At 41.6% G+C, this 23,057-nt stretch overlaps 1 protein-coding gene across 1 annotated transcript in view; it reads left to right on the forward strand.

The window, feature by feature from the left end:
- The window catches only part of antxr2a (ANTXR cell adhesion molecule 2a), a 179,091-nt gene that overhangs the window by 52,776 nt on the left and 103,258 nt on the right, over positions 1-23,057 (forward strand). Inside the window, exons 11-12 of the mRNA XM_079568130.1 lie at positions 12,195-12,273; positions 12,399-12,494. Of these exons, the coding sequence (XP_079424256.1) occupies positions 12,195-12,273; positions 12,399-12,494 (175 nt within the window). The remainder of the gene's footprint in view (positions 1-12,194; positions 12,274-12,398; positions 12,495-23,057) is intronic.

Here is a 23,057-nt window from a genome sequence, read left to right on the forward strand (position 1 = left end):
CTCAAAACACCAGCATGTGCGCCGCCCAAACCCTATTTCCTGTCTGGTACGGTCTAAGCTTGGGGAGGGACCACACTGTTAAAAGTCGTATGCCCATTTTGTTATTGTAACGTAAGAGTGTAATTTGTTTTCACATGACAATGATTGTTTTAAATGTTTAACTTATGTCAGTAAGTTCAAAGGTGAATAACTCTTTGAGGTGTGTTGGGGTAACATTTAAATGTGAACTTGACTTAGTTTGGTAAGTTTTAGAAAGAGACCGGATCTTGTAACCCCACAACCATATTACTGCGCCACACATATAGTGCAAGAAAATAATATAAAATAATATTCAGCTTTTTTGAGAGTGAATACTTATTTTTAATAATAACTCTTACTGAAACAGCTTAAGAAATGTTGGTAAAAATCAATCTGGACAAAACTGGCGGAAGAATACAATCCACATCAGTCCGTCCTACGGTACATTTCAACAGTTTTGTTTTCAAATGGAGTGAACGTTTCTTCGCTGAGCATCGCGCTAAAGTAAGGAAACAATCTTTCACTTGTGTTTTAGTCAAATATAATATATGTTCAATATCACCCTAAGCCATGTCCTGCCCATATATGGATATATGGATATATTTTTTTTTGTAAAGTAAGCCATGCGGTGCTAAAGCTAGCTTCAAAAGGGGTGGGCTATTTGAAGAAAGTTGTCTTAGAGTGGGGTTTTTAATTTGCTCTAAAAGCTTCATCGTGGTCATATTTTCTCGTGTAGCCCAGCAGGCAGCAGGCGAAGTCCAGGCCAGTCTCCCAGAAAGGAGAGAGACGAGGAGAGAGACGAGGAAGAGGGAGCTACTGAGCTAGTGATGCCACAGGTTTCATCTGAGTTCGTGTCTGTGCAAAGGTAAACTACTAAGGCTGTCATTTTACTGTTTAGCAAGTACTTTAACCGCTCAAGCAATGACTTTGCTGCCGATAATTTCCGCATTACGTTATTATTTGTTTTGTACAACGCTGCGCGCCACTTTTCTCTGCTTAGTGGAGCGGCGGTGCTAAGCTAACCTAGCAGGGGTGCTAAGCTAAGCTAGCGCAGTTCAAGCCCAAGAACAGGCCACGCTCTGCGGTCACTGCATGTGTCTCCGGCCGCAGACCCGTCTCGGTCACTGGGCTGGTAAAGCCCCGTGCTCCGTATGGAGGTTTGAACGTGACCAAGTGATTCTTTCACTGTCAGTGCGGTCTGCGTTTTGGCCCAGTTTTACATTAAATGCTCGTCAAACGTCTGTGCGTCACTGTTAAAATGAAATGATTATTGTGTTGTCATTCTGAGTAAATGCTCGGTGTGGGTGTATGACACGTGCGTGTCTCCGTGAACATGACGTGGAGACAACACGCGTTCACGAAGGTCTGGAAATGCAGTACTATAATAATTATAGATTCACATTCACTTGCATTGTCAGGGGAGGATGAGAGAGGGGGCACTAGTGCAGTAAAGGCAGAAAGATGAAATGTGTTTTAATATGTATTTTTATACTAATACATTGTATACATACTTACTGCTTTTAAATACCTCTGGTGTGCTTCAAAATGCCTAATAAAGTATGTGAATTAAATTGAGGGAGTAACCCTTGGTTTTATTTATTGGCACATGACAAAAAGTAATTACTTTAATGTGTTAGCATATAAACTTGGATTATAAAATTCCACAACTTGGGTCAACCTGGATATGTAGCAAACGTGTTTTGATTGTGTGCTTATTTATGCAGTATGTTGGAGATTAAGTAGGTCTAAGCTTAACATATTTCAAAAGGAGCCTCAAGGAGGTGACTGTGAAGAAGAAATGGAGGAAAACTGGAAGAATATGGAGAGAAATTCGTAAAAACAGCCCCATTCATGACAAAACCAATGCTGGGCCCAGTGGAAGAGAGAGCTTGTCGGTGATGAGGTGGTGTAACTGTTTACTGTTTATTGTTTTGTTTTTTTTGCGCGCTTGCTAATATACATTATTTGTATTTTGTTCTCAGATAAAAGCTGAATTTCAATGAGTGGCTGTAACTGAACTGCTGGCTTCATTTCTGGACGGCCTTGAGGAAGTTTTTCCCCGACTGCTAGAGCTTCAATAATGTTCTAGCAATTCCTGGAAGGTGTTTCTCCTTGTGTCATGTAAACAATGTAAGTATAGTGGGAAATTAAGTTATCCTTTATTAATCTCTGTAGAGTAATCTCAATCCTTAAGACTCTGGAACTTCTAAATGCAGTAGATGCCATTTTATTCCTCAGTGTCTAGTGCTCATAAACAACATTTGTCACTTTTTGCAGAACATAAGAGGAACAGGACTGCTGCTCTGGTGGTGGGATCACCACTGCCTCCGAGAAGATCCATCCAGTGTTTTTGAATGTGTGCGGTGAGTACAATAAATTTGATCTAAAATTAAAATATTAACAACAATAATATGCATATTTGTTCGTTCCTGGCTTTCATTGTGAAACATGTTCGTTAAAAGTACACACTAACAATTTCATGGACACATTTCCCCCTAATTGCATTCTGCTGCGGTGTTATCAAATGTATGGTATCGTACAGTGTTGTGCTGTCATTCATGTGTCCATGCGTTTGTCCCAACACACACTATATCGTCCTGTTTTTCCAGTCGCTATTTTTATTTTCACACGTATCCTTCTGGTTATTGATTTATTGTCTATAGGTAGGACTTACAGGGTGTTTCCTTTAATTTTGCAGCTTATTTAAATATTGAGTAAATCAGCCGTACTAGCTCTGAAAGATGTTGAATGATCACAAAAAAGTAAAAAGTAATGTAGAACAATGTATTGCAAAGGTTAATGGCAAACACTTTAAATTACACTATATTAATCCCAGACCTAAATAATTCACATCATCATGAAAGGTAAAGACGCTTTGATGTTTTGACACTTATAGTATGACTTTTCTTTCTTAAGGACCATTCAAAACATCTGGATGAAGCGAATGGAACTTGGACTGCTTAATATCTATGAAGAGGAGCAGGATGCTGTTGCACATCAGGACTTTGTAGCAGTTGTGGTCACAGAAAGCCTCGTGCTTCACCGTGAGAAAATCAACGTCACGTTTCTGCTAAAGGTCATCATGAAAATCAAACTAGAACAGGCTCCGCTGGAGTACATGGACTGTGCAGGTACAAGATACAAACCATTATCATGGGCAAATGCTGTTGTATTTTTTTTTTTCATCCTCGGTCACTCTTATGAACCATTTTTGATATGTAACAGGCCTGTTTAATTGGCCACTTTTAGAAGTAATTTTAAAATGAGTTATTTTTGTTACCACCAACATTACAGTTTTTGTCAGAGTGGCATCAAAGGCACTGCCATGCCTCCAAGTTTGTCTACAACACAAGTGTAGGCCTGTCACAATCACACAATAACCACTAAAACAAAATCTCAGTAAGCAGTTGTTCTAAAAGTACATGTTAAGAGATCTTCAACAACACGAGTTGCAATTAACATTTACTTTGGTAAAATGCTAAATTATTGTAGATTTATATGAAGTAGATATATGAACTTTTGTGACAGGCCTACACAAGTGCATACAAAAAATATACATGTATTTGCTTAAATGTATGAACAAAATTTGTAAGTTTCATCAGATTTTAACATTTGTAACTTTATAAGCACTTGTATATTTTTTTTTACTGGAAAATTAAAATGCCTTGACTATAATTGTCTCTTGTCACTTGTATCTATCTGTTAACAGGAATTACAAGTAGATGTTCTGTTAACTTACTAGTGTTTGTGAAGTTTCTGCCATAAACATTTGAGTTCTTTTAACATTAGACTGTAAGTGGTACCATTATTTAAAAAAGTAGTATTTTGTGTTATAGTAGCAAATATATTTGGTTTCATTCAACTGCAGTGAATGAGTTGAAATCTGTTCATAACTTAACCTGATATGTTCATAGAGCTCAAAACATTGTTTTCTTTTGACATTCAATTATAAGTCAAAGATGTTTTTAACTTAGCCTCGTGAGTTTAAAAAACACACACACTTGCGTTAATATGAAGAAGCAATACAAGTTTATGGTTGGCACAACAAAACATGTTGGTTTGTTAAAACTGAAACTGTTAAGTTGAAACAATTTATAGCAATGCTTTATGGACCATTTATAACTTACTGGTTTTACTTGATTGAAACAATATCAGTACCTTCAATGAGCTCAAATCTTTATGGCAGAAAGTTAACATAGAATTTTAAGTTGAACTGCTATATTATTTATTACAGTGCACCGCTGTGCATAACATGGCCATGAGAGTCTGTCCAAGCCCTGTCCAGCCAGGTTTGCTCAGCGCTAAAGTCTATGAAATGTCGATATCGGACTCATTGGATCCCTCCCCAAACTTTACCGACACTGTTTCCCGCTCCTGTGGGCGGTGGGTTGGTGGCCGCACGTGCTGGTGTTTTGATCACGTTTCTGCAGCGTGGAGTTTGTGCTCTTTAATCCTGGCGCGAGAGCGGGACATCGATATTCGGGAGCTGGACAGTGTTTAACTCACAGTGGGAGAAATAGTTTGTAGTTTGTCCTGCGAGAGATAATAAGAATAATAATAGTAATAATAAGATGCACAAGGCTACACGAGATGTTAATGTAAAGAAGAGAGCGAAGAGGAAGCAGCAAGAGCCCTCCGAAAGCACCGACACTCCGTTGTTTGTACGCAAGATTCCAATTTCGTCTTGAGCAAAGCTGTTGTTGCGCCAGGCGGAAGATCAGGCCCTATAAGTTCAACTGTCAAATGAACATAAAGATTGTTCACCTTTTAAAAGTGGCATCCTCTACGTCCGCTCTAAGTTCTCAACTGATCCAGGTTATGGGGATTGGATTAGGCCTAAAACGGAATAAATTCTCAACCTGTAATGATCGAAATGATGAACGCTAAGCATTGAAACAAAAACATGCAAAAGTCCGACTATCAAGACCTATCAAAATCTCTTCTCTGGAGTTCTCTTTTCTGAAAACATCCCTGAGACCCCTCTTTCGACCTCCTCGTTCCCCGCGTGGGCGACTGACAGGCCTCGCATATGCTCGACGGTGAATTATTGAACCCCTTCTGCCTCTCCGTCTTCGCGGGGACACTTCAGGAGCCATTACCGCCGTCTCCGTCAGGCCCAGCAGCTGCGGCACATCACCCAAACTCAGCGTCAGCGCCGTCATGGCGTCTCTCCGCGGGACGGGCAGAGTGGAAAGTTAGTGCGGGTCGCGTCGCTCAACACGTGTCCCCGTCGACCGCAGCTCTCAGGCCGCATCTGCTCCACCCGAATACACGCTCGCCTCTGCACCGTCCAACAAAAGCATTTAGGGTTGCATTATTCATCACCCGAGCTTTGGAAACGGCGAGTTCGTCTTTGTTCTTGTTAGGGCTATTGTTGAAGCTTTTAGGAAGTTTGGAAAAGAACAAACTGAATCGAGGGATGAAATATTGATCGCAATTAAGTCAATGTGGCAAAGAGCCCGAGGAAGAGAGTCTTGTGTACGAAATCCATCACAGGGTTCTGGTTGAAAACATATTTTAATTTAGTCTTTTGGTCTTTTGTCGAAAATGGTCTTTTGTCGAAGTGTTGGAGATTATAACAGAATACCATACCATAAAACCCATTCTTTAACCTCTAAACTCCCGCCTGAACCGAGAGGATCTTTTTCCTCACGTCATCAGATATTTTTTTCATAATTTTTTTGTTGGGTATTCAACTCATTTTTGTAACTTTTTTGTCATTTTTTGTTACATTTTTGTCATTTTTTCGTCATTTTTTTAAATCAATTTTTTGTCAAATTTTTGTCATTTTTTTGTTTTTTTGTTGTCACATTTCTGTCATTTTTTCGTCAATTTTTTATCAAATTTTAGTCATTTTTATCACATTTTGGTCACATTTTTTGTTATTTTTTGTCATTTTTTTGTAATTTGTTGGCAAATTTTTATCACATTTTTGTAATTTTTTTGTCCAATTTTTTTTGGTCATTTTTTGTCACATTTTTGTAATTTTTTCATCAATTTTTCATCAATTTTTTGTCATTTTTTTGTTACATTTTGATCATTTTTTTGTTCATTTTTTATCACATTTTTGTCATATTTTTGCAATTTTTTTGTCACATTTTGCAACATTCTTGTGACATTTTTGCCTCTTTTTCATCAACTTTTCGCCACTTTTTTGTCAATGTTTTCTCACTTTTTTTTGTCACATTTCCATCATCGTTTTCGTCTCAGTTTTGTTGCTATTTTCACAGCTTTTTTTCCAGAAGCTTTTGGACTGGGGTAAAGCCAAACTGGCGAAAAAGGTGCTCGGTTCAGGTGGGAGTTATGGGGTTAAACAAGCAAAGATGACGATCGACGGCAAACGTTGAGACGATGGTCGTGTTTGGAGTTTCAGAAGAAACAAAGAGCTCTCAGGCTTTCATCACCCAAAGAAGCCGTGGGATCAAGCCTTACCTCCTCGTGGTGAACAATATGCTCTGCTCCTCTGGCCCAGCGATACTTTGTGCAGCCCTTACGGAGCTCTAAGCCCCTACTTTACGTTTGACTGAAAGGGCAGGAGACAGTAAGTGATCAGGAATCCAACCCGCAGCCTCCCCAGGGGTTTGCACATGACGAGTGTGTGGGCTGGAGCTGCTGTAATGGGGGGGTAGGGCCTCATAATTAATCTGACACGAGGGCGTCGTTAATGGCAGTCGGCAGGTTCTTAATAGGCCACGACGCCGGAGTGAGGCCTCGCCGGACACGTAACGCTCCACAGGCCAAGCGCAGCCTCCTCCAGCCGTCAGACCGGTTACGGAGCGCCGGGATTAGGACGCGGGAACTCGGGAACTTTGCATTTTTTACTTTAGACTCTGAAGAGAATACAGTGAATGCCCTCTTCTCTCGTTTCATGCTTTACGGGACACAAAGAATACACACTTTTCCTCTTCTTTACAAAGACGTGTGTCTCGGCTGATTTCTTTGAATTCCCAAGGCGCGAGGTTGACAAGCCTATTAACCTATTAACTGTTCTTAATCAGAGAAAGGCCGATATGCCACATGCGGCGTACTTTGTTAAACAAGGAAGTGAGCGGTTTTACGAAGCATCGGCCGAAGAGCGGAGACAAATGTGTTTTTGCCACAAGTAGTGAAGTAACAAGGAGTCATTAGCCACTGTTCAGATTTTAAACGTAGGAGAATTCAACACGAAGGCAGTGTCAGGAAACTGCGCCAGATTCACGACTTCTCTTAAAGAGGGGGTATTATGCTTTTTTCAGTCACATAGCACCAGTCTATATCACACTACAATGATGACCAAACCTTCTGTTGGTCTGTAAGTGCAGTAAATTAGAATAACTGCCTTGTATAAAATTGCTCTCGCAAAATGGCTGTAGTGAATGTCTTGAAATAGGCCTCTGTCTCTTTAAGAACCTCTGACCCTTTCAGACACGCCCCCTCCACACGCTGTCTGTGGCATCAGTGGGGAGGGGGTTCTGCTGAGGAGCAGTGGTTGGTTACTCGGCTGGTGACGAAAGCTCGGAGGCGTCTCCAGGAGGTGTGGGCGTTCCTAGGAGGACTCAGGCAAACCTATCCCTAAAATGGCCGCCATCAGAGTTTTTACAGATTACTCAAAAATACCTGAATGTGCCAAGGCAACACTTCAGGCATGTTTTTAATGAGGGAATGACAAAATAACAGGATGTAAAGCTTGATTTTGCATAATACCCCCACTTTAAACAAGGAAGTGAGTGGTTTTACGAAGCATCGGCCGAAGAGCGGAGACAAATGTGTTCTTGCCACAAATGTTGAAGTAACAAGGAGTCATTAGCCACTGTTCAGATTTTAAACGTAGGAGAATTCAACACAAAGGCAGTGTCAGGAAACTGCGCCAGATTCACGACTTCTCTTAAAGGAATAGGCCACCGTTTTTACATACTGAGATATGTTCTTACCTTAGCTTTGACGAGTTCTTTAGGACCTGTCTGATCTTCACCCGTGCCTTCTATCACGTAAACACAGCGCAGACGACGTTAGCATTTAGCCTCTCCCTCTCTCCTCTATAGCTCCAAAACAGGTCAAGACAGAAGCTAACAAGCTCTTCCACGTTTTCCCTATTTAAATATGGTTACGTGAAGTGTTACACTACAAAGTATAATTACACAAAATTAACCAACAAGCGGATTAAAGGGGGAACTATATTGTAAGGCGTAATAATACCAGGAGTAGTTTGGCATCCGCACAGTAAAGGGAAGATACTACAGCGCGGATTCCGAACTACTCCTGGTATTATTACGCCTTTTATCCGCTTAAAAAATCCACATTGTTTAATTTTATGTAAGGACACAAAAGTGCTGCACACAAAAGGCAGCCAAAGGAGGAAATGAATGTCCAAACACAAATGCAAAACTAATAATAACCAACAAAACCCCCAAATAATGGGCGCCACGTGCTCAAGGACCCACCTAAACCTTTGGGCACACTTTCATTACAAAATGTTTAAATAGATATAACCTGTACATCGCGGAAGGGGTTTCCTTCTCTGCTATATCCAACTTATTTCTGTATAAAGGCATCTGACATTTGTGATGAAGATATTTACATTCTGGAAATAAATCAATACATGATTTAATATGTGCACATATATATGACTCAGAATGTTGGGTCCCATCAGGAGCAGGAATTGTAAACAGGAGATTTTTTTTTGTGCGTAAGAGTCCTCCAGAGTGTTCCTAGGATTTGTTCTTAGAGAGGAGCGTTTTCAGCTAAGAACAAGTTTTGTGAATGCCAAAAATCTTCCTTAGAAGGCCTTAAGAACAAATGTATGTGTAAGAACGTTCGTGAATGAGGCCCAATGTAACAAGAAGAAAATCCTCTTAGAGAAGATGAAGCAGGTTAAGTCTGTTCCTCTCGTGATGTGCTCTGGGATTGGATCTTTATAAAACTCTTGGAGATTTGATTGGCTGTTCGCAAAGTTCCCGAAGGTCCTGCTTATGAACGGAAACATAAAGCAGGAGAGGACGGATGGACAGGTACAAGAGTGATGCACTAGTAGTCGCAAAATCACATCCAATTCCTTTATCTGACAAATGCACGGCAACGTCCAAAGATCCAAGAGTTCGATCTTGTATTGACGATGGGAGAGTGTGATCACTGCGCACAGCCTTCTCAAGCACATCCCAAGGATTCTCAATGGAACGATGAATTCTTGTATTGTCATGTTGGAACATAGCAGTGTAATTCTATCCGAGTCTTCTTTTGGTCCTATTTGTGCATTATTCTCTTAATTTGATGATATGTCGACAAAAGAACGGATTCACTGGCTCACGGCTTCATTCAAAGGGACCGAGTGCACAGAGTGCCTTGTCGAGTGAGTAAAGTTTCCTCCGGCCGCAGCAGGTGAGAGGTGTGTGTTTATTCTGGTCTGGAGTCTGTGCTCCTCTGAGATCCACGGCCCCCGGCGCCGCCTCGGGCCGAATCCGAGCAAAGACCGCTCTCCCTCGCTGAGCCTCACAGCTGCTGCGGAAAACCCGGAATATACAGGACGTTTGTCTTAAAGTTACTGAAGGAAACATTAGCAACTGAGTCTGTTTCAAAAGCAAAACAAAGATCTCTCATGGAAGTCAGTATTTTTTATTGTCTACCAGTTACAAATTTTACTTCCCGAGGCATTGAAAACATGTATTTTTCTTAATATCAGAGTATAAAAAAGACTAAACTCTCTTTTAACTCTGTATTAAGCCAGAGATTTATCCAGGAAGTATCTCCAACATGGCTGTGAATCTCCCTGGTCTTTCCCACGCTTCTTCATTCACAAATATTGCTGGCATGTTTGGTATCCACGTGTAGCACGAAAGGCTGTGACCGAGATGACGTTGTCCCCCAAATATGGTCATTTCCTTTGTGGGAGACGGCAGTGGCTAAAGGCGGGAGAAATATACACTAGCTTAACTAAACGTTAAGCTCCTACAGACTCCGAATTGTGGATCTATCTATTATTCAGATTTTGTCGCTGGAAATATCAGCAATTCTGGCCATTTTTGTGCATAAATCATCTTATTTTTAAATGAAAACATAAAATGACAGAAAACTTGCTGATTTGGTGATAATTTCGTCTTAACTGACTTATTTAATGCTTTACAGGACAATACAATATTGAAGAATCCGCTTTATTCGTGGATGAATGTTTGAAATGTGAGGCCGGTGCCTTTTCCGCCCGGTGCTTAATTCCTCTGTAATTGGACGAGAAGAGCGGGACATATGGAGATTACTCTGCCCTTCATCATTAGTGTTTAATTGCACCTGGTTTTGGCCTCTGTCAGACCAGATCCGCCCCCCCCCCCCCCTCTCTCCCCGTCTGCAGATCGGCAACAATCCACTCTGAGATCAGACACGTTTCATTATGAAAGCTGCTTTTTCTCTGCTGCTATTCACCTTATTCCGCCCCGCCCACTTTTGACACTTTTTGCTTTGTCTCGGCACTTCCGTTGTACAGACTCTTTCGGTCGAGCGCGAAGCCCGTTCATTTAACCTCTTAACTCCCGCCTGAACCGAAAGGACCTTTTCCCTCACGTGATCAGATTTTTTTTCCATCATTTTTTTGTTGGGTATTCAACTCATTTTGTACCCTTTTTGTCATTTTTTGTCAATTTTTTGTCATTTTTGGGTCAAATTTTTGTTATTTTTTGTTCAAATTTTTATCATGTTTTTTTATTTTTTTTTGTAACATTTTGTCACATTTTTGTCGTTTTTTCATCATTTTTTTGTCGCATTTTTGTCAGTTTTCATCATTTTTTTGTCGCATTTTTGTCAGTTTTCATCATTTTTTTGTCGCATTTTTGTCAGTTTTCATCATTTTTTTGTCAATTTCTTGTGACATTTTTGCCTCTTTTTCATCAATTTTTCGTCACTTTTTTGTCAATGTTTTCCCACTTTTTTGTCACATTACCGTCATTGTTTTCGTCTCAGTTTTGTTGCTATTTTCACAGCTTTTTTCCAGAAGCTTTTGGACTGGGGTAAAGCCAAACTGAAGAAAATGTGCTCGGTTCAGGTGGGAGTTAAGGGGTTAAACGGAGAACGAGGGAAAATATTCTCCGCTCAAATCTGATGTTTAGTCGATTGATTTGTGTAAAATGGGCCAATGTTCATTTGCACCGACAAGTCGACACTGCAGCGTTTCTCTGGGCGGCCTGAAAACGGCTTTGTTTTCGTGTAGTGACCGATTTTATGTGGACTTCTCCAGCCCCATGTTAACAGATAGGAGAAAAGGGGCGGGCACAGTTCATGGCGGCGCCCACGCGAGCCCCCAGAATAAGGTGCATAGCTCATTTAATGCCAGATCTGCTGCTGAATTTGAGGACCTTCTTAGGACAAACACACATTTTTTGTTTTTAGTTCATATAATAAAATGTCTTGCACTTAATTAATGCATAAGTAATAAATGCACTCATTGGATCTAATTATACAATATTAGACTTTTAACCATTTAACCCCCGCCTAAGCCAAGTGCCTTTTCTCCAGTTCAGCTTTACCCAAGTCTAAAAGTTTACAGCTCATTTTTAAAGCCAAGACCTAGAAAACACATCTAAACGGATCATTTTCCTTGCGTTGTCGTCACAATTTTTTGTTACTCCTCTATGTTGCTTTTTTATTGCTGGCATTTTTGTTCCATTGTCGTCACAAATTATTTTCACTTTTTCCATCATTTTTTGGTTCGCTCGTTTTTGTCTCATTTTCGTCGCTGTTTTGTTTTTTTCCTGTAGCTTTTAGATTTGGGTAAAGCCGAACTGGAGAAAATGTACTCGGTTAAGGTGGGGGCAAGGCATTAATGGCCCCAATGTTCTTCACTGCTTTTACTGTCACTAATGGACAAGAACTGTTCATTTACAGCGTCAGAATGTGGTCCAAAATATCGCCGCCGTTCTTTAAAGGGGCTAGATGCAAGTTAGTCATTTTATACTCACTACTGCCACCTCAGGTCATACGTGTAACTGCACCTTCTATATTAAGCTCATTCATGACGGCACTTCAGACCCGAATTAACACCTTTTTGAGTGACAGTGCAGGATTCTAGAGGCAGTTGTGGTGAACAGGTCTGAGCTCATTCTACACATTAGGACATTGTTGGAACATGTAGGGGGAGGAAAATACTTAGTTTTAACATTTTTAAACTCCGTATAGTCCCTTTAATGTTAAACCTTTCTGTTGTCTTTGTCTTCCAGGACGATGGACGTGCTGATCAGTCTGAACAACGGGAAGTCCTTCATCTCCAGCGCTCACACCATCACGGCCTCCACCTGCGTGAGTGTCCGACACGGCCCCCACCACATGCTAACAAAGCACATGATGGAGAATAACACGCTGCATCTAAAGTCACATGTAGTAGTTTTTGTGTTAACTCTCTCCCGTTGTGGCTCCTGCTGCAGTCGAACGGTCTGGTGGTGTGGATCGTCTTCCTCGTCCTCTTCCTCCTCGTGGCGCTGGCTCTGATGTGGTGGTTCTTTCCGCTCTGCTGCAAAGTGGTGAGTTCATTCTCAAAGCCTCCTCTGCAGCTCGTGTTGAGGGAGTTTCTTTTGCCCTCGCCGGCCTGTGTACAAGGAAGTAAACTGACAAATGATGCAATATGTGCATTATATCGTCTTCGAAATATTATTGAAATCGCTGTTTGGAAGATTTGAACATTTGCAATATCGAATTTATCTCTAATGTCAAGAAATGTTGAGGGAAAAAAAGGAAAACATAGGGAAAATTGGGAAACATTGGGGAAAAGTTCATTTGTAGGGAACATTTTAATAAATGTGGGAAAAATAGAGAAAAATAAGGCAAAAATAGGGAGAAAATTGTGGATTTTTTTTTTTTTTTTTTTTGTACACTGTTAACCCCGAAAAAGCTGATTGGACTTAAAAGTTATGCCGTAATCTGTTTCAACATAACTTTTAAGTTAATTATATGATAACTTTTCAGTTTAATTGAACTTGTAAACTGTTCTGTTTTATAATCTAAGTTGAACTAAAAAGTGATTGGTTCATTTACTTAAAAGTTATGTTGAAACTGAGTACGCCATAACTTTTGAGCCCAATCAGCTTGTTCGGGTTTACAGTGTAAGAAAGTTATCTTTTTGAGCGACAAAGCGATGTAAATTCAGATGTTTGCAGCACATTTTGACATATTTCTGATGTTTTGCGAAAGTATCGCTTCATGATCGTTATAAAGTCTCCAAAAATACTGAGATATTGATTTTTGTCCATGTAACTCAGCCCTTTTGTATTACAAGGATTTTTAAGGCGAGACACGGCAGGTGAAAGTATTGATTTTTCACGCAGTGGTCGAAGTGGAGATTTTTATCTATTTTCCTCCCTTTACATCTTAGTTTTTTCTATTTTATGATGTTTTGTCTGCGAGGCGCGGGCAACCCGGAAGTAGCTGCTGCGCCGCGTAGAAAGTCCGTCTTTCAAGCGGGTATTCATTCATAAATATTGACAGATTTCACATCCACGTGTCCTGCTAAGGGCCCCCGTGATGACGCTTTCACCCAAATATGGTATTTTTCCTCCTACGAGACGCTGGAGCGGAAGAGTTGAAGAACGGGCCGAGCATGAGCACTCGCTACAAAACTTCAGGGCTGGTTTTCTCTGAATGAGAGAAGCCGCACTCGGGCAGAGCCTGAGCCCTTATAGAAGCTCCCACAGACTCCAAACTTTACAGTCTGAGACCTAACAATATTCTGAAGGTTTTCTCAGAAGGATTTTTTAATATCTAATTCCAAACCTGATTTATTCAGCTTTGAAACCCAAAAAACAGGCGGAATTTGAGTTTTTACAGATTTTTTCACTGATGATTAGTTTATTGAAAAACTAAACAAAATATCCAAAATCCCCTCTGAAAAAATCTTAGTTACTAATATGTCAATAAAATAAAACCATAAAATTTAATCTGGCTCAATTCATTATTTTGATTTCGTTGCCCAAAATATAGGCAATTTTGGCCATTTTAATGCTCAAAATGCCTTGTTTTTATGGGAAAACATAAAATGACAGAAACAATGCAATACATTTTTTTCCTCATATTTATATCTGTGATGTTCAACAAAAGTTTGAAATTGAGAACTCTACATTTTTTTTTTTTCCCTATTCACCTGCAGTGTCTCGCCTTAAGTGAAAATCGCAAAGGTTTACAGGAATTGTGCCCTAAAAGGTTAGAACATGTACAGAACACAAACCCATGGGCTTTAGTAAATAACGACTAGAGTTAAAGCGTCTTTGATGTTGTGATGTTTTTGCTGAAAAGGTGATCTCATTCTCACCTCGCTCCACAAATGAAGAGCAACACCTCCCAAACAGGAAGTAGATGCATGTGCTCACTTCTTGCGTTGCATTTGCGGACATGAAGAAGAGCGAGCTGCAGAAAGAGCGCAGTGACAGATTGGTCTGAAGTTGCTAAATCCGGCTGTGAGTCTGGACTAAGGCGAGGCGTACCTGGGGACGAGGGATTAAACGCTGATCAGAGACTGTTTACTGTCACACTCTCAGCTCGAGTCTGTGCCGGAGCTTCACAGATTAACCACACGCCGACTTGTTCTTACGGAAACAGACCAGCGCGAAACGGAAACAGATCGAGCTACAGCTGCACTAATAACCACTCTAAACCGCAGTCCTTTAAAGAGCCCAGATTATGAGCCTTTAACCATTTATAACGTTATGTCCTCGTCATAAACCGACCTGTTCGGATTCATTCAAACGTGTCACAGAAAGTAGGGCTGGGACAAAGTATCGTTTTGCAGTTGCATTATATAGACCAGGGGTAGGCACGTTTTCTTAGCAGAGGGACAATTTTCTTTATTGTAAATAGACCGAAGGCTCTGATTATTATGGTTATTCACCCAAAGTGAAGCTCAACACTGGAAAAATGACCATCTTAAATGAGATAAATGACTTAAAATGGCTTGAATTCATCAAATTCTGTGTTGAATTTGAGTTGGTTTAAACAAATCCAAGATACAAACGCCAATGGAACAAGAATAAAACCCACTTGAAATCAGACAAATAATTGTTTTTCCCTTGAAGTGACACAAAATTATCTGAATTAAGAGAATAACTACGACTAGAGGTTTTATCTCATCTAAGACCAGACCGTGGCCAAACCGCCTTTGCTCTGCCCAATCCCGTCAGACCTTGGAAGCTAAGCAGGGAAGGGCCTGGTCGGTACTTGGATGGGAGACCGTTTGGGAACACCAGGAAGCCTCGTGAATGTAGTGAGTGAGTGAGTGGTTGGTGGTGGTCGGAGGGGCCGATGGCGCAGACTGGTTGCCTCGCTTCCGTCAGTCTACCCCATGGCAGCTGTGGCTACAATAGTGGCTTACCACCACTGAGAATGGAGTGAACGAATAGTGCAATGTAAACCGTCTTTGAGTGTCCAGAAAAGCGCTATATGAAACCAATGCATTATCATTATTATTATTACCAAATCTACTCAAACCTTAGATTTAATCTCTTAATTCAAGTAGATTTATGTCATTTCTTCCTTAAAACTCGTTTTCCAGTGCACTTCCTTCAAATGCCAGTGTGTTACATAATATTTCAACCTGAAAAGACTCACAGAAACGGAATGACGGTATGAGTGTTTTATTAACGAACATGAATTATTATTGGGGCTCAGACCCCGGCGGAAGACTGAACGAACGATATGGAATGCATGGCTTTGACGAATGATAGCCATGATCTTCCCCCGAGCCTGGACCCTGGTGGTGGTGGAAGAGGCCTGGGTTGGCCACTTGATGAGCGGAGCTGGGGAGGAGCCAGACGGAGAAGGGGGTGGAGGAGGGTCGTAGCACGGCTGGCAAGCGGCTGAGTGATTGACCAGGAAGCTTAAAAAGGGGATCCTGAGCGATGACAGGCTGCTGAGGGGATGAGCAGCTGCGGTGATTGGCTGTTGTGAAGGTGCGGCTTGATCGGAGTCCGTGATTGGATGATTGGAGTGCGCTGCCGGTGATGAGGTGATGAATGAATGCAGCTGGTAGGTCTTCCAGGTTGAATTTGCGCATAAGCTTCATATGACCTAATTGGGTGTATTGACAGTATTTCTACCTTTTTTTCCTCCCATTTAACTCTGATAATGTTGGGCCAGAGGTTCTGTGCAGAAGGACCGGATTGGCCCTCGGGCCTGACGTTGCCTTCCCCTGATATAGACAGTGTTTTTTGCCCAGGCTAACCTGAACATAAGCCGCACCAACAAAATGTATAAATATATATATTTTTTTTTCTATAAGCAGCATCTGTCCACGCTGTTGCGAGCACACTGAAGCGCCATCAGCCTCTGGAAATACTGGACTTTTCTCTTTGTCAAATGTTTCAAAACAACAGTGGCCTACAGGTACATTTACTTTACTAAAGTGTGTTTAGAACTTCAATTATATTATTCTTCAAACCCATGTGCTCAGTCAAACTGAAGCGCTGCCCACACAGCGACTCCTCCTCAGCATGTTAGTGCACACAGCCTGGGGAGCTCGGGAGTTTCCCCGTGATCGAAGCTGCGCTGAGCTGGGTCCGTGGTGACCGCTCGAGGCTTTTGATAACGCTGCATCGCTGGACCCTCTATAATATTTCAGCGGTGAGGGAATTAAACCCCTTGATTTTGCTCCTCCAGCCACATTAGCTGCAGCGCGGGAGGGCATCCTGCTGACCCCGCTCTAGGAAGACAGCGGTAGACTGATGCATGTATGATCATAAACATCTATAAATTAGGCACACCGTAGTATAAGGTTCAAAAGGTTCAAAAGGTGGGGAACAAGTTTGGCTGCTGTACAGAGAATGTAAAGCAGACTCTCCTGTACGTGAAAGCCAGTATGCCACAAGTAGTTTGTCTGCGCTACTGTGAACAAACAACGCAAGCTATTTTTACAACCAGTGTCTCCCCACTTGTGGGTGGGACTCGGTCATAGAATGATCATTCCCTCGCGGAGCGGGTTGGTCAAAAAGAGCCGCTCGCCTGCGCTCATCGCTAAAAGCACGTGGAATCATTGTACTATATTAAGCTGAGGCAAATTGTAACATCTTTACAGCAGGTTTTTGACCTAAATATGAGATGGATTTTCAAAACGTGGAGCTGAATAGGGAGAAAAAGTGCCATTGACACTCTAATACACCTTATGTGTGATTTTGGTAGCAAAAACTTGTGAAAAGTCACGATCTGGACATTTCATATATACTGTGTTATCGCGTTTCTTTTCTTCTTTTTTTAGTCCGAGGGGGCGTGGTGTTGCTGTAAAGCCGAAAGGAGAGAGTTTCATAAAACACGCAATATCTCCGTTTCTAGAAAAAATATGTGATTTTGATCAAAACTAGCCTCTGTTTAGCTTAGGGTTTCTCAGGAACCGAGGCACGTAGAATTGAACTGTTTTCACATGGAGAGCTTAGAGTCTCGTCTTTCAAACAAGCTATAGCATGTGTCCATAGCTATAACATAATATGCTGTGGTTCTACAAATATCATGGAAAATGGACGGATTGTTGGCACTTTCCAGCTAAATCCCCAAAACAGCGCGGCACTCAACGTGTTAACAGCAGTTTTAGAAGTTTATCTTTAGCTCAACTACATGACAAATTAAACATAGGCTATATATAAAATATTAAAACTGCTGATCGAATTGCAATCGCAATAAGGTTTTTTATCAAAACCCCCCCCCCAATTTTTTAGGTTTGTAGGGTTGCAAAATCGTGCAGCCCTACAGCTTGTTAAACATGAAACATGAAAAAAAGAGGCGACACATTGGAGTTCTCTTATTTCCATTGTAACAATACAAAAATGACTTTAGGCAATTATGATATATATATTTTTTTAACTCTATTTAGACGGTTTCTGTCGTACTAAGACTATTTAACACACACATAAAGTCAACATCTGGGTCATTGTTTATGTTTTACCGATTGTCCACTAGAAGTAAAAAGAAAACAAAAAACAACATCACTTGACGTTAGCATGTAGCATGAAGGTAGCGTTAGCATTATGGTTAGAGTTGATCTTTTTCCTCTCGGCTGTGTGAGCGTTCTCTGTATTTACCTTCTATTTTGCTGATTTTGACCTGCCTCAGAGCTTTCTTCAAGGCTCCTTTTCTGATCCTCACCTGAGCACATAGAAATGTTTTATTTCATACATTTTCATTAGCAATACTTGTCAATGACGACATATTATCAATATATAAATATCTTCATTTTGCCTGGAGAAACTGTGGCACTAATCTTCTAATTAGGACTAAAACAGTTTTGGTCTCATATATGTTGTCTCAGCAGGATATTAAAATGATGTTGCTGCTTTGCCGTTTGGACCCGGAAAAAGCTTGGTTTTGGTGTGTGATGTCACTGTTAAAACCCAATAGAGTGCACTCTTGCATCAGGAGTAGGGTTGTAGATAAAAATGTGTTCCTCCTCCTCCACACACATCCGTCCGCCCTGTGCAGATGGCTCGCTCCTCTATCGCCTCTGCTCAGTTTTGATTCAAATCCTCCCCTCTCTCCCTCGCTCTCTGCCGTCACCTGGCCCCGAAACGCTCGTCGAGGGCCGCCGCCGGAGCATATTTTGGAAAACCAACACAGGCCGCGGTGGTAAGCCGCCCGAAGCGTGTCTGGCCCCGATGGCGGCTCTGCGCTCCTCACGGGGGGACGGGGCTCAGCGCGAGACCATGTGTGCCCATGTTAATATTTAAACCAGCAGTCTGCCAACCCCATCCCACAATCCCTCGCTCTCTCTGCCCAAACATGGAGCGGTGCCAGCGCCCAGGTCAGACAAGCTGTGGAGCTCTTTGTTTACGAGCCGTGATTATGATTCGGGGAAATGCACGAAATTGAAAGAAAATCGGCTGGTGCCAAGACTAAAGGTGGAGAGTTTAGTTAGAAACACGTTTTTACCGAAGTCGCAAAGTGGATTTAGTTCTGGTGAACGTTATATTTGCGTCAACTAAAATCTCTTTATCCATCTGCACTCTATTATATCTACATAGTTGATTTGGTTTGACCCTGTTCTTCAAAAATCATTGTTAAAAAGGGTCATGTGTTCTCTATAATTGAAATGTTTTGCATTTTCAGCTGTGATATTCCTCGTCAAATGCTAATACTGCACTGGACTCTAACCTCCAATAGAAACCCTTTACAGACTGATGACCGTCAGGTTAAACACTGTCTTTCATGAACAGAGTCACTGGAAGCAGGAAACATGTGACTGTGCAGTTGGCTTCGATATCATTTCATTCACAAAAAAACAGCTTAATGTCCACAATGCTAACTGATACATGTAAACAAATGGGCTCTGCTAGGCTAAGCTGCACCATAGGAATGAATGGGCCTCTAAGCTAACGTTAGCCACACTCGCTAATTCTACAGTTTTTATGAAACGCTGCTCCTTTAACACGGTCCGACAGCAGGATCAGAGCCTACATTTACACAAAACGGATCATTTAGTTTTAGAACTTTATCCAGGGTTTAAGTGAGCTTTAGTTTAGGCCACAGGTCCCAGACTGACCGACCATGCACCGGAGGAAATGACAGAAAGTATCGATACCTGCTCACATGAATATGTAGCTTCGATATACTTTTTGTATTGATTTAGTATCAGGGAATCGATTTTTTCTGACAACCCTATTGAATAGGCCTTAAATAAATGGAAATAAAAATGACCCCAAAAGTATCAGTATCGTATCGATTCCAAATAATGCGCAAAGTCTCAATGACATTTCCATGAGTGACGGTCAAAGGGTTAACCATAATTTGCTGATATTTTGTGCTGCCCGCTTGTCCTGTAGACCATTGAACCAGCACTTCTATCAAATGTGAAGAGCATAACCGCCCAGCGCCTGGCGCGGGGCCAGTGCGCGGGGCCAGTGCACCGGGCCTGATGAGGAACAGCTTGACTCCACACGGTTTCGCTCTGGACCGGATTATTTCTGACCGATTGTTTGTCGTGGCATCAGATGGTTCCGATTTTTAATTACTGTCCGTCACATCTGCCCATCAGGTAGCGGCGCCGCGGCCCCATCCAGTCGCGTAATCCCCTTTTTATCCACAATATGTCCAAAAATCTGGCTGCATAAAAGAGCTAATCCAGCGGAATATCTGCTCACACTTTCTCTGACAATGGTTGTGACTGCACTTACAGGGCAACAAATATAGTTAAAATGTCATTAAATTACCTGAAATCTGACTTGTACAAAACCTGAATTGGATTTGGTATTTCTGTTTCAAGATTCACTTTAATTTGACAGAAGAAACAGGAACTGCAGATTTGAGATGGACCCAATGCAAATATGACGAGGGCCGTCTTACTTCTTCTTTTCTCTCAAAGCCAGGTCAGTCCCTCACATTCGTCTGAGTGCGGTGGCTCAGCCGAGGCCAAGGTTGTTTGGCTCAATTAGATGAGCCAATACTGTACAAAACAATTCCACACATTGAGATTTGCGTTTGTTGCCTTTTCCCGTCCAGCACATACGCTGCCTGAACGAAGAAAACTGACACATTTACAGTTTAGCAGCTTCAAACAGAGGATTATAGACCAGACATTTCTGCAGAAATATCGGCGGAGCAGATCAGCGTCGGCCTCAGAGAAACCATTAACAGTCGACCTCGACACTGAGGGAAACGTAACTTTAACCCCTTAACTCCCACCTGAACCAAGCACCTTTTCTCCAGTTTAACCCAAATCTAAAAGCTTCTTGACAGGACATCTTACAGCCTATGGGCCAGAGTAACGCCTCATTTGAAAGCTAAGACCTGCCAAACTCATCTAAGCTTCCTCCTTGTTTTGTTACCAAGTTTTCATTGCTTTTTTGTCACATTTTAGTCACGTTTTCATTACTTTTTTTGTCACGTATTTGCCACATTTTCATCATGTTTTCATTGCTTATTTGTCGCATTTTTGTAACTTTTTGCCACATTTTTGTCACGTTTTCATAACTTTTTTGCTACATTTTTGTAATGTTTTCATTGCTTTTTTGTCTTTTTTTTTTACCACATTTTTGCCTCGTTTTCATTGCTTTTTTGTCGCATTTTTGCCACATTTTTATCATGTTTTCATTGCTTTTTTGTCATTTTTTGCCACATTTTTGTCACGTTTTCATAAGTTTTTTTGCCACATTTTTACCACATTTTTGTCTCGTTTTCATTGCTTTTTTGTTGCATTTTTGCCACATTTTTACCACATTTTTGTAATGTTTTCATTGCTTTTTTGTCATTTTTTGCCACATTTTAGTCACTTTTTTCTAGCGTTTTGGCTACATTTAGTTTTTGTGTGTAATGTAACTGGGATCAAGCCGTACAAATGTGACCAAACGTATTTAAAAAAAAGCAGGAAAAAACGTAATGAAAACCACCAACCGTTTTCTCCAAAAAGGAAGAAAACAGGACAATGGCCTATAGTCTGTAAGCTCCAGGTGAGAAGCTTTTAGATTTGGATACAACTGGAGAAAATGTGCTCGGTTAAGGCGGGGGTTAAGAGGTGAACAAAATGCACTCTCCCTCCCCTCCATCCTCAACCTCCTCAGTCTCCCCATCTTTTCTCAGCAACACAACTTAAAACCTCTGATACTGTCATAGCCCGCTCCTCAGCCGCCCCCCCCTGTGTGCGGTCAAGTCTCCCCCGGTTGGAAATCCGCTCCTGTCCGTTCGCCGAGCGTCGCGGGGAGATTTCGAATTAACCCTAATTGATTATTTTTCATTATTTTAATGACAACAGTATGTGCGCGCGAATCGGCTGAAGCAAACAGCTGCTGCCATCTATGATACGCCATAATCACATTACGCTTTCCCACCACAACCAATTTAGCAAATGCACGGCGGGCCGCGACTCGGGCCGCGGTGACTAATGTGCGCGGGGCGAGGGGCGGCCCTAAGTCCAGATCTGCTCCTACTCCAATTACACGTATTTATAGGCGGCCGTTTGGAGGTTTGATGGGGGCGGAAAGGGGACAAGGAGCAGAACGCGAAAAGAGGACATTTCATTACGGTTTCTGCTTAGGCCGTGCTTTTCGCTCGATAAAACACTTTAAATAGTGACAGAGCCCGCGCCTAAATAAGAATGTAACTGTCCAGCGCGACACTTAATCGCACTAATAACTCGGGGAGATCGTGTCATCATTTTTGCTAAAAGGCGGCTGATGAAATCTTCTCCGCGACGCTGCGGTGCATATGGTCAGCGCACGGGCAGGCAGGGGCGCAGACTTTTTTATTGCTTTTTAAAGGGAGAGCGCAATGAAAAAGGACTTTCTGCCATGGTGTGATGTTGTTCCTTCACCCAAAGACATGCCTAAAGGTGTACGATGTTATTTTGATAGAACTCTGCTCTGCTGATCTTTAAGAAAACTGCTCAGACCATTTAGATTTAGATTTATTATACAATCAGTTCAATACAGTGGGAGGAATTTCTTGTATTTCTGCCTAAATTGGCCATAAACGTGGTCTGATCTTTATTAAAGGGGGGGTATTATGCAAAATCGGCTTTACATCATGTTATTATGTCATTCCCTCATTAAAAACATGCCTGAAGTGTTGCCCCGGCACATTCACGTATTTTTGAGTAATCTGTAAAAACTCTGATGGCGGCCATTTTAGGGATAGGTTTGCCTGAGTCCTCCTAGGAACGCCCCCACCTCCTGGAGACGCCCCCAAGCTTTCGTCACCAGCCGAGTAACCAACCACTGCTCCTCAGCAGAACCCCCTCCCCACTGATGCCACAGACAGCGTGTGGAGGGGGCGTGTCGGAAAGGGTCAGAGGTTCTTAAAGAGACAGAGGCCTATTTCAAGACATTCACTACAGCCATTTTGAGAGAGCAATTTCATACAAGGCAGTTATTCTAATTTACTGCATTTACAGACCAACAGAAGGTTTGGTCATCATTGTAGTGTGATATAGACTGGTGCTATGTGATTGAAAAAAGCATAATACCTTTAAAATCACAACAATGAGTAAACATTTTATCATATTTTTATTGGTCATAACATGTAAACATTCACAGGACAGCGTGGAATAAGTGAGTACACCCTTAGATTCCATAGCTGGTTGACCCTCCTTTGGCAGCGATTACTTCATCCAGACAGTTTCCTGTAGT

Source organism: Gobius niger, assembly GCF_951799975.1.
Source record: "Gobius niger genome assembly, chromosome: 1".
Lineage (NCBI taxonomy): Eukaryota > Metazoa > Chordata > Actinopteri > Gobiiformes > Gobiidae > Gobius > Gobius niger.